Here is an 11,612-nt window from a genome sequence, read left to right on the forward strand (position 1 = left end):
TATACTGAGGATACTCCTAAACACCCGAGATGAACCATGGAACCGCAACATCAATTCAGATGAGTGTAAACATGCCTTCTGACTAATGGACCCCCGATGATATGATCCAAATCGGTGGGCCGACCATCCGCATAGTGACATCACCAGTTCAATCTTCTGTACATCGGATCTCTTTACACAATTGGCACAATGCCCCGTTTCCAACAACCTCCACCACAATCATCATGGCGGAAGCTATCACTACGGAGGATTGGCCGGAGATGCAGCCGCAGCCGGAGATGCGTCGGCATTCTCTGCGCGACCACCTGAACACCGGGGTGCGGGTGCTGGGTATACCTCTCTCCTCAATCTACCACGGCGAGCACCGCTAACAGGCCGCATCTGACCCTGCAGAGGATGGCCGACTGGATATCAAGTTCCACGAGCGCAAACCCCTAATCACCCGGCTCGCCAGTCATCTCCAAGCGCTGCCCCCCGAGCCGACCGCCGATGATCGACGCCCGTCCGCCATCGCACCCGCCGGCGAAGAAGAGAGCTGCCCGCTGCGTCTCAACATCGTCGTTCAAGTGGTCGGGTCGCGCGGCGATGTCCAGCCATTCATCGCGCTAGGCAAGATGCTCAAGAAATGCGGCCACCGCGTGCGCCTCGCCACCCACCTCGCCTTCCGCGAATCCATCCTCGACCAGGGTCTCGAATTCTTCAACATCGGCGGCGACCCCGCAGAGCTTATGGCCTTCATGGTCAAGAACGAGGGGCTGATCCCTAGTATGGATACACTCCGCAGCGGCGCCATCCCCAAGCGTCGCCGCGAGATGAAGGCTATTTTCTCTGGCTGCTGGCGCAGCTGCTACGAGACGGGTGACGGGACCGGCCTGCATCATATCCCCGAGGATCCGTGGAGCGACACGGTGGACTACCAGCTGAAGCCGTTTGTCGCGGATGCCATCATCGCCAACCCACCGAGTTTTGCCCATCTGAGCTGCGCGGAGAAGCTGGGTGTGCCGCTTAATATGATGTTTACGTATGTTTTTGTTTCCGTCTCCCCCCGCCTCCTCCCCTCCGTACTAGGACAAGATTGATAAGCGCAGAATGCCATGGACCCCGACGCAATCGTTTCCCCACCCCCTCGCAAATATCCGGTCACGAAGCTCCAAACCCTCGGCGGCGAACTTCGCTTCTTACGCTGTTGTGGAGATCATGATGTGGGAGGGATTAGGAGATCTCATAAACAAGTTTCGCACGCGAGAGCTCGGTCTCGATCCGCTCGACGCCATCCGAGCTCCAAGTATTTCGCAACGCCTGGACGTTCCCTACACATACTTCTGGTAAGTCCTTGGCCTCATCCCTAGTTCCGACTAAGGAAGCCAAAAAGAAGAACGAAATGAATAAACAAATATATATGTACAAGGTCTCCCGCCCTTCTCCCCAAGCCCGCCGACTGGGCCAGCGGCGTCGACATCTGCGGATTCTGCTTTCTCGACCGCGCCAGCACATACACTCCCCCAGCCGATCTCCAGGCCTTCATCGATGCCGGTGATCCGCCCATATATATCGGCTTCGGGTCCATCGTAGTCGACAACCCACGCCGGCTTACCGAGATCGTTTTTGAGGCGATTGCACAGGCGGGCGTGCGCGCCATCGTCTCGGCAGGATGGGGTAACATCGGCAGCGGCGCTGCATCCATCCCGTCTAACATCCACATGATTGGGCGCTGTCCTCACGACTGGCTGTTCCAGCACGTCTCAAGCGTCGTACACCACGGCGGCGCTGGCACGACCGCGGCAGGGCTCGTGCTGGGCCGACCCACGATTGTCGTCCCTTTCTTCGGCGACCAGCCGTTTTGGGGCTCGATTGTGGCGCGTGCCGGCGCAGGCCCGCAGCCCTTGCCATACAAGTCGCTCACGTCAGCGAACCTGGCGGATGCTTTGCGCCAGACTTACCGCCCCGAGATGCGGCGGAAGGCAGCGGATATTGGCGAAATGATGCGCAAGGAAAACGGTGTGTGCAATGCCGCTTGTAGCTTCCATCGCCATCTGAAGCTCGATCGGCTGTGTTGTGATGTCTGCCCTGATCGGCCGGCCGTGTGGTGGATCAAGCACTCGCGAATTCGACTGAGTACATTTGCGGCTGCTGTGCTGGTTGAGACGGGATTGCTGAAGTCGCATCACATTGTTCTGTATGTCCTTTCCCCAGTTGCCCTTTGACATGGAAACCGTGCTCAGAATCTAGTTACCGCTCCCAGGAATACGACACCACGCGCAATCCCAGGGGCCCCCTCTCCGCCGGCGCGGAGGTCCTCTACGGCGTCGTGAGTGACTTCATCGCAGGGGTTGCAGGCGTACCCGGCGATGTCTCCGATATTATTGAACACCACCACGCCCGCCATCGGCATCGACACCGACACCGTCCCCACTGGCTCAAACACAAGGCCAACCGCAAACCCAATAGAGACGAGACCCCAGATCAAGGGTCTGACGATTCCGGCGTTGGTAACGGTGTTACTCAAGCCACCGCACCGCGCCAACCCAACGACGCGGATGCCGAGCACGCCGCCTCCGACGGTGATAGCACATATGCCTCCGCAGAGGAGGAACAACCGCAACAGCAAGAGCCACAGGACAACGAAAACAGCAGCCCATCAGTATCAACGAGCACTGGGCTCAACGACGAGAACGAGAACGACGACGAAAGCAGCGAAGCCTCGAAGTCCATGTTCGAGGGTGAGGGCCTTGACTTGGAAAAAACGATAACCCGACGGCGGGAGAAAGAAGAGAGGGGGCGGTCGCGCAAGTATTTCCACGAGAAGGGGTACCGCGCCCGACGCATGGGGAAGCACATTCTTAACTGGACGATCACGATCCCGACGGACTTGACATTGAGCCTGTCGAAGGGGTTTCACAATGCCCCACGTCTGTACCACGATACAACGGTAGAGGATTTGCCGAAGGTGATGGGGTGGCGGAGTGGGTTTCGAGCGGCGGGGACTGTACGTCTTTCACACCCTCTTTTCGTTACCCTTTCGCCTCTTCGTTCAATTAGGTTCGAATAATGGTTAACATCACTGACGTGTCAGGAATTCACACGTGGGTTCTACCACGGCATCACAGGCGTTGTCCTTCAACCACGACAAGGATTCCGCGACTCCGGCGGGGGGGGACTCTGTAAAGGGATCGGGAAGGGCGTGGGGGGCTTATTCCTCAAGCCTGCTGCAGGTGGGTTCCCGCATGATTTTGAGACAGCTACAGCTGTTTTATCCGAGTGAGACTATTCTGACGACTCCAGGGATGTGGGGCCTAGCGGGCTACCCCCTCGACGGACTGCACAAGTCGCTGCGGAATTCGCTGTCCCGGAGCAAAACGCACGATATTTTTGCCTCGCGCATCTCACAGGGCTTGCAGGAGATGTGTCTTGCGTCGACGGATGAACGGGCGGAGGTGATTCGGAGATGGCATGCGTTGTTGGATAGGAAGGGGTTGGATTCGAATGGGATGCCATTGAGAGAGGATTTATGAGGTGTTCGTTATAGAGTCGTTCGATGTCCTTTTTGTATGTACATTACCCATTTAGCGATGTATTGAATCTAGTACTTTGGGTCGTATCCAGCGACGCCGCCAGATATCGCCTCCGTGGCGGTGCAGACTAACACTGCAGGAGGCTAGCACATGCAGCACTAGATCCGGTTTCTCTGATAAATATGGTTCCTCTTCCTCTTCCCCTCTCTTCCCCTGTGCAACACTCGTTCTTCACATCGTCAACCTCATCATGTCCTACCCCTATCCCTCCTATCCGCCTCAACAGGGCTATCCAACCGCCTACCCTCCCTCCCAACCTCCACCGCATCAGTCTCCACAGCATCACCACCAGCAACCGCCGCCCCACCAGGCAAACTACAGCACCAGCCGAGCTCCACCCCCGCACGGATATCCCCCACAAGTCCAACACCAACAGCAGCAGCAACAACAACAACAACAACAACAACACCAACACCAACAACCAATTCAACACCACGACCAACATGGACCCCCAGCGCCAGCTCCCCACAACCCGGCATCCTATCCCCCCGAAACCCCGCCTACGGCCACCCCCACCAACCCTACACCCAACAGCCCCGACCCCCCAGCGGCACCAACACCTACCGATCGCCAATGCCCCCGGCCGTCTCAACGGCCCCCTCTCTTGGCTACGACCCGGACCAGCGCGCCCCCGGCGACGCAACCCACGAAGCGGACGCTCTCCACGAAGCCCTAAAAGCATACCCCACCACAGACGCCAGCACCCTCATCCGCATCCTCGCGGGGCCCGACCCTCTCGAAATGGCCCTCATCCGAGACACCTACGCTTCCCGCCACGGGCACAGTCTCACCAAGGATATCCTATCCCAAACAACAGGCCCCCTAGCAGCGACACTCGCTGCACTCGCCGACGGCCCCCTCGATCAAGACTTAACACACCTCCACGATGGCTTCATCATCAACAATAACAGCAACAACAACAGCAACGCAGACACACCAGCCCTCACAGACGTGCTCATCGGGCGCAGCAACGCCGACCTCCGCGCAATCAAATACGCCTACGTCAACAAGTACGGCACCGCGCTAGTCGACACAATCCGCAGCAGCGGCGGGCCCGCCGGTCCATTCTTCGCGCAGCTACTAGGTGCAAGCCGGCCCGAGAACGCGGCGTTCTTCGACCAGGGTGCTGTGGAGGACGACGTGCGCGCGCTGCACGCGGCGTTGCTGGCCGCGGACGAGGTCAGCGTCGGCGAGCTGTTCCTCGCAGCGTCGGATGCGCGGCTTGCGGCTGTGGCGGCTGCTTTTGAGGCGCGGTACCAGGTGGGGTTGGAGGCTGCTGTTTGGGAGAGTGGGTTTGCGGCGGCTGTGAAGGAGGTGTTGAGGGCGATGGTGGCGCATGCAGTTGATCCGGTGTTGCGCGATGCGGGCCGCTTGGTGAGGGTTGGCGGGGGGACTCGGCGGGGGAGGGGTGGATGCGAAGGCGTTGGTGTATTGGGTTGTGCGGCTGCACTGGAATAGGCCGTACATTGAGGAGGTTAAGACTTGTTTAGTGAGGCTGTTGGGGGGCGATTTTGGGAGGCAGATTAGGAAGTGTTATCCTTCGGGGGATGGGCAGGTTGTGTTGTTGGCTGTTTGGGGGTGATCTTTTTTCATTCTATTCTTTACTCTCTTTTTCTGTTCCTTTTTTCAAAGACTGTTCTGTCTTCCGTTCTGTACTGTGTTCTGTACTTTGTTCTGTTTTGTCATAGTTTATTGTTCTTCGACTACCTTGTAACGCAGACAATGCACGTAATGATATCAACCTTTGATCCATGTCCACTGCTTCATCTCATCCCACGAAGAACAGACAATTTAATGACCCGATAGTTTCAAATGTGTTACACCGTCGCCTATACCAAGCGAGCAGCCTCACTCTGAAGCAATTTCCTCAATTGGGTATCTGGGAACCATCCCCTGGATATAAAGCCTCAGTCCACACCGAATCCAAAGCAAGAACACACCACATCAACCCACTATAAACCACCCCTATAATCTAGGAAAGAAGAAAAAAAGATTAAAATGCATTTCATCCCCCTCCTCAGCATCCTCTTCACCCTCCTCCTCCTCCACCTCCACCCCGCATCCGCGAAAGCCATCGACATCAACAAAGACATCCCCATCGACCCGCAAGCCGACATCTCAACCGTCATCAACGACCTGCACACCCTCGCCACAGACCTCTCCACCCTCACCACAGCCGTCAACAACTTCTCCGGCGGTATCCTCAACGCGCTCGACGTCCAGCGGAAGGAATCTGCCGTCGAGAGCAGCTTGACCCAGTGCACTACCGACGTGGACGCCATCGCTGCGTTTTCCATTGCCGATAGCGCAACGATCACGAGCTTGGTGTTGGGATTGCAGCCGAATATTAAAAGTGCGTTGGATGGGATTGTTACTAAGGTTTGTCCATGTTCCTTTTTCCTCTTTTTTTTTTATATATATATACGCATATATGCGTAGTAATGGGTATAAACATATAAAATAAATAGAAACCCCACTTCGTCAACCTCGGCGTCAGCAATCTCGTCGCAGCAGATATTGGCTCTCTGCACGGAAAAACAGGCACGCTGTCGCTGGCGCTGCAGCGCAAGGCGTCGTCTGCGGACCGAAAGACTCTGTTCGATACGATGAAAGATTTGGACGCTGGGTTTGAGACTGCGCTTGGGGCTTTTAAATCTTGAGGTAGTTTTGGTGTAGGGTGCATTTTGTAAATCGTTGACTTTGGACTCCTGAAGCATGCTGGTTGTTGTTTGGTTGTTGGTTCTTTGCTTCTGCTTTCTTGATGAGGGGGTGTCTTTGGGTGGGGTTGAGGTTGGATGTCTGGTGGGTGGGAGGGTTGACTTTGGATGCTATGCTAGGCTTTAGGAGGGCTCTTACTGTCGTAGTTTGTAGCTGGTGAATGTTGACTGCTTTTTTTTGAGTCTGCTAGTAGGCCTGTTCACTGGATATAGGGTTGGGTGATCACATGATGTTCATTTTAGTACTGGGTTTTGTTGAAATGCTTCAAATGTACTCCGTAAGCTTATTATTTGCTAGTGTATTATTATACATGCCGATGCTTATTATAGCGTATTATAATGCAAAGGCTTGCTTCCAAAACAGGCCCACCCAAGAACTGCCCAACGCCATACCCGAGTATAAACACACTGAATCCACCTAATACTGGTCCACCCCTACAACCTCGCCCGCCGCGGCTGTCCCTCCCAGGGTAGAATGGTCTTCCCCTCGACGTAGCCCCCTCCAGCCGGCCGCCAAATGATACACAGCGGGTGCTGCTGCATATTCCTCACCAACCGCTTCAAGTTCTCGCTCGGATTCGCCCGCGGGCACTTCACGTCTGCGTACGCGATAGCCACAAACCCGCGCTTCTCCAAGTGATGACGACTGAGGTGTGTGACCTCTCCAAAGGCTTCGAGCTGGTGGTCATCAATAATTCGCAAAAACTCGTCTAGGAGAAGGTTTCCTGCGCCTTGGGACCGGTACTCCGGGAGAGCCCAAAATTCTTCTCCGGCTGGATATCGTGAGTTTGCGTTCGTAGGGTGTTTGAAATGGGCAGTGGAAGAATAAAAGAAAAAATGCATAAAGTAAGAAGATATGATATACATACAGATATGCGCATCCTGCATCAATCGCTGCCGCCACTTCGACAGCTCGGACCACGCGCTCTCGGCCAACTCCCGCATTTCGCTCCCTTCGGGGAAAGCCACTGCTTGTTCTTCGTGTAGAGGCGCGCGGTAGGGGTTCGTACGATGGACCCTCCACATGCCGCCGCCGATGATGCGGCCTGACCGTGTATCAGTGCATTTGAGCATGTGCGTGCTCGGGTCGTTGTGGATCTGTACCAGGCCGCGTTTCTTGAACTCGGCCCGCGCGTGCGCTTCTTCGGCAGTGTTGCTGCCTATGAAAGGGCAGCTGATCTCGCTCCATGCTGTTCGGGGGTTTTTCCATGACTCCCAGTAGGTGTCGGCTAGCTCGTCCCAGTCGGTGGTGAGGTTGGGTGAGGAAACTTTGAGGTACGGGGCTGGGGCGCGGGAAGGGGTAGCTGATCTTGTTTCCGTTTCCATTTTGTTTCTGTCGCTTTCTTTTTACTTCACAGGTTGATGTTGCTGAGTCTTCTTAGGATGGGGTATGATGGGATCGAGTCCATGTTATATGCTGTGGTTGTGACCCCTTATTTGGAGACCCCCAAGTTGCCATCTCGCCTATCTGAGATGCTGCCGCTTTGAAACCAATATTACGGAAGATCATTTTATGCGTCATATCTTTCCTACCGTCAGATATGGTGGATCTGTTATTTGGAGTTTCCGAGGCCGTGTGAGAGATCTTGTCTGGGGGTGGTGCTGATGCAAGGGATATGCAGGAACCGAAACAATGTTCTGTGTTCTGTCAGATGCCTCAAGATCGTCCGCGCAGAGAGATCGTCCGCGCATAGAGATCATCAAAATATACGCAAACAGAGGGCCTTGCGCACTTTGTAGCTGTCTGATAGAGTTGCCACACCGATCCAAACAGTCATCTCCAGGTATGTGATGTCTCCATAAAACTCTGAATTCCAGACACCCACTGTTCCTACTTCTCCGAGTCCGCGCTATTTGCTGTGATCCAACACAAGAACGAGGCGATTTGAACCTCTCGATGGCAGAACAAACGGGATCGTAGACGAGGAACATTGACCACACTGGACACAGAGTGGGTCCACATTTACTCCATTGCAGCCGAGTCGGTTGCCGGGTGCCAGATGAATCGAGCGGGCATTGAGCAATTGTCTTATTCAAGTTCCTCCACACTAGAGCCCTTGTAGCTAGCTCGCTGTGCCCAAGCGGGTAATTGGGTGTAGGCAACTTAGCGGGCCTGTAGCCTCTTACTGTCAGCTAGGTTTAATCTAAGATTTCACTTTGTCTGCACGCCATATGCGCTAAATTTGGCTCAGAAAAGTGCAGAAGATCCTCTAGTGAATGCGATGAAACAAATTCACACGGTTAGTCCGTTGTCAGATTTTCAGGGCTTGGATTCAAGGTTGAATTGCTAGCCCTTACTTTCTCGGCCCCAATGTGACAGGGTGTTGTGATCGAGCGGCTCGTGCCGTTTTACTTGACCATCCTGAACATCAGGGCTCCAGAAGGCGTGGACTGGCAAGTTGAAGCCATGGCCACTCCACAGACATGCCATCCAGCGATATCGAGATTCTCTCTTTATCAGTTCGTGGTGTTTGTTATACGGAGTAGACCAGAGCAGACCATAGAGAACCATTTGAGCCTTCGCTGGCTCTAGCGCAGTTGTCCTTTGACAGCCGGGCAGTCAGCCTGCCGATTACTTACCTAATTAGGCAAGGCAGCCCCTATCGTGTCCCCACAGCAATGGGAGCTTGAACAGTTCAATAGAACACAGCCTCGCCATCGGGCTTATAGCGATGACACCTTAAAGACACAAGCATGTCTATAGCGATGGGCGGGTATGGTAATCTCCTTGTCTTTAGCCCTCCTAAGAACATGATAAGCGGCTGGAACTGCAAGCCCCAAGTTTATAATTGGAATCTCATTGAAGCCCTTCGTCGAATGCGAAGCTAAGTTGCCATAGCCACATCTTACCAAACGGTTTGCTTCCTTAGCTTCTTTCCATCGTCCAATGGACACGATTTTTTGCGCCTTGGCACCCTGTCCGATTGGGTCTTCGTATTTTCCGGGCTAACAAATTGTCCACCAGATCCTGGGATCCTGTCGGTGCCCTGTATCATTATGCCGACTTTGCCTGGCTCTGCCCGTTATCAGTCCATGGTCCCTGCTGGTGGTGTCTTTTTTCTGTCCAAGCCCCGCGGCTGATAGCTCACTAATTGGGGGCCACATCATGCATCATGATATATAAGGCGTCGCCCTCGTGGAAGTTCAATCGTCCAACGAGGTATTTCTCTGCGCCTTTCAAGCTGCTAGGGCTACGAGCTCGATTTGTCTCTGTCCACTCAACCAATCATCAATCAGCGCGTGTGCCACCTATATTTCGACCGACATAAGTTCCTTGCGAATATCCAGTACATAGCCATAACCGCCGCAATGGCTCCCGTCGCCACCGTTTTCGAACAAATCCACAAAAGCGCACCCGTCGAGCGCTGGGCCCAATACGATATGCACAAACTTTTCGTTGTCTCACCATCGGGCTCGCAAGGAGATCATGCATCCACCGTCCAAGCGTTGGTCGGCTTTCTAGAGAAGACGCGCACCACAGTCTATGAAGCGCTGTAAGTTGTTCTCAGTTTTCACCAGCGCATTCGTTTATGCGTGCATGGCTAACACCCTTCTGCAGCCCCGCAAGACCTATTGAGTCACTCAAAGCGCCCCGCTTACTTTATGGCGCTGACGGAGGGTCTGTGCCAGAGCTTTTATCAACGGAGGCAACGTACTTGATGGCTTGGTGTGTTCTGATCATGTTCCTCCTGGCAATCGGGGGTTCGTTCTATCGCGCATGGACGCGAGCGCCGGCTAAGAGCCTCCTCCCTGTATGACGGATGCCTTCCTACCTATAATATTGGGCTGTCATCATGGAGTTTGAGGTTTGGTAGCGAGGTAATGAGTCTGGGTGTGCATCGGTCTTTCGGCATGAGATGGCGTTGTGATGTGATATTTTTTGGCTATAATGATTCCCCTTTGTTTTTCAATAACGCTGTAAATGCATTCCATCATGTTTCTGGGCTAAATTTTTGAAGTCAGCGAAGCTTTCCTTTCCTTTTCTTTTGTCTTCATTTCATTTCTTTTCTTTGTTGCATGTTTCTCTACATATTTCTTTTGGCCCCCGGCTTCCTATTTCATAGGAGATTCTAATAGCAGTCACGGAGATGACTTCCGTGCTCTCCTTCTGTATACCTCCAATGATCTCTTGTAAGCGTAAGCTAAGAGCGGTATTATCGTGGCTAGGTCGGCAAACACGTATACTTTATCAACTGTGTACGCTCTATCCCCGAGTTTTCTTCACTAGATATCTTTCAATTGGATTCTGAAGCGCAGTCTACCATGGTACAGATGAGCTGAACCCATCGGAGCTGATGAGTTTGACAAAATTGATGAGGTCGATGACAAGGATAACGGTGAGATGTGTGTTGAGGAGTTCACAACTATAGAACTGCAGGAAAGATGACTATCAGTAATCAGGTGACTGATCACTCATTTTAACAATTTCAAACCACTGACTATCCAGTACTATCTTTCACATATCTCACTGACAATACAACTCACGTACAAGAATATTTCAACTAAAAAACTGATGACAACTATTCTACCTCATCTCGAACCCTGGGCTCCGTAACAACGCGACAGACTCGATCAACTGCTATACCTCGACTGAAAACAGATAGCTGGCCAGACGACGAAACAACCCCGGGTCGAAGTGCCACAAGACGGAGAATTCGCGTCCATACGGATCGATTCCCGTTGAAGTTGACATTTGGTCATACCCAGGTTGTTGTCCCTTTAGCTGCTACAACACACAGAAGCAATATTCCAGCATGAGAGACAGCAATGTCCTTGAGACTGCCGGTACCCGTGTACCATTGAAGCAAACACCTGCTGCTATACTCTTCATTCATGGCGTTGACAGGGGCACCTGCAGACTGTCATGGGGAGAACATCCAGCCATATGTGCACTCTTTCTTATAAAGTAGTGCCGTCTACTCCGTACGCAGAACATCTTCCCCGGTGATCTCGCGGGTCATACATGGCTGTAGTAGTAGAAGCCAGACGAATTATGGGTTGGAGGGTAGTATATGATTCCAGTTATATATCAAGATATCACCATTTACCTAGTATTGGATATCCCGGATTATCTCCCATCAGACAAGGGAAGTCAATACCCGACATGAAATTATACACCACCAAATATCAAGTCTGGAAGAGACTATGTACCTCGGCTGTGGAACACTTATTTTGACCACCCTGTGCAAACTACATACTTATTATCCCGACTGGCCATCTTCCTGGACATGGATAGATCTACGCGGTACGTATTATGGTGCTCCAGGTGTGACTTGTGACTGTATGATTGGATGTTTTGAACTGTGGAGAACACGTCGGGCTT

General features: G+C 53.2%; 5 protein-coding genes across 5 annotated transcripts; 4 read left to right on the forward strand and 1 right to left on the reverse strand.

Moving 5' to 3' along the window:
• Window positions 1-224: 224 nt before the first annotated feature.
• On the forward strand, window positions 225-3,512 carry P168DRAFT_231356 (putative UDP-glucose,sterol transferase; the record flags this gene model as incomplete). The annotated part of the gene is made up of 7 exons (XM_024833276.1): window positions 225-330; window positions 394-1,021; window positions 1,089-1,325; window positions 1,409-2,176; window positions 2,230-2,986; window positions 3,074-3,212; window positions 3,283-3,512. 7 exons carry the CDS (start codon window positions 225-227, stop codon window positions 3,510-3,512), a joined length of 2,865 nt encoding a protein of 954 aa, XP_024695690.1.
• Window positions 3,513-3,722: 210 nt separating this feature from the next.
• Window positions 3,723-5,098, forward strand: P168DRAFT_88068 (Annexin). Its single transcript, XM_024842195.1, has one exon. The coding sequence runs from the start codon at window positions 4,146-4,148 to the stop codon at window positions 5,028-5,030; it is 885 nt and encodes a 294-aa protein (XP_024695691.1). The 5' UTR covers window positions 3,723-4,145; the 3' UTR covers window positions 5,031-5,098.
• A 472-nt stretch (window positions 5,099-5,570) lies between these two features.
• On the forward strand, window positions 5,571-6,232 carry P168DRAFT_279102 (cell wall mannoprotein 1 family protein; the record flags this gene model as incomplete). The annotated part of the gene is made up of 2 exons (XM_024835751.1): window positions 5,571-5,951; window positions 6,041-6,232. 2 exons carry the CDS (start codon window positions 5,571-5,573, stop codon window positions 6,230-6,232), a joined length of 573 nt encoding a protein of 190 aa, XP_024695692.1.
• Window positions 6,233-6,724: 492 nt separating this feature from the next.
• Window positions 6,725-7,615, reverse strand: P168DRAFT_279103 (putative GNAT family acetyltransferase; the record flags this gene model as incomplete). Its single annotated transcript, XM_024835752.1, has 2 exons — window positions 6,725-7,062; window positions 7,159-7,615. The coding sequence occupies 2 exons, from the start codon at window positions 7,613-7,615 to the stop codon at window positions 6,725-6,727; spliced, it is 795 nt and encodes a 264-aa protein (XP_024695693.1).
• A 1,983-nt stretch (window positions 7,616-9,598) lies between these two features.
• P168DRAFT_324545 (uncharacterized protein) lies at window positions 9,599-10,139 on the forward strand (the record flags this gene model as incomplete). Its single annotated transcript, XM_024840853.1, has 2 exons — window positions 9,599-9,783; window positions 9,849-10,139. 2 exons carry the CDS (start codon window positions 9,599-9,601, stop codon window positions 10,045-10,047), a joined length of 384 nt encoding a protein of 127 aa, XP_024695694.1. The 3' UTR covers window positions 10,048-10,139.
• Between the last annotated feature and the right edge of the window lie 1,473 nt (window positions 10,140-11,612).

Source organism: Aspergillus campestris (genome assembly GCF_002847485.1).
Source record: "Aspergillus campestris IBT 28561 chromosome Unknown P168scaffold_2, whole genome shotgun sequence".
Lineage (NCBI taxonomy): Eukaryota > Fungi > Ascomycota > Eurotiomycetes > Eurotiales > Aspergillaceae > Aspergillus > Aspergillus campestris.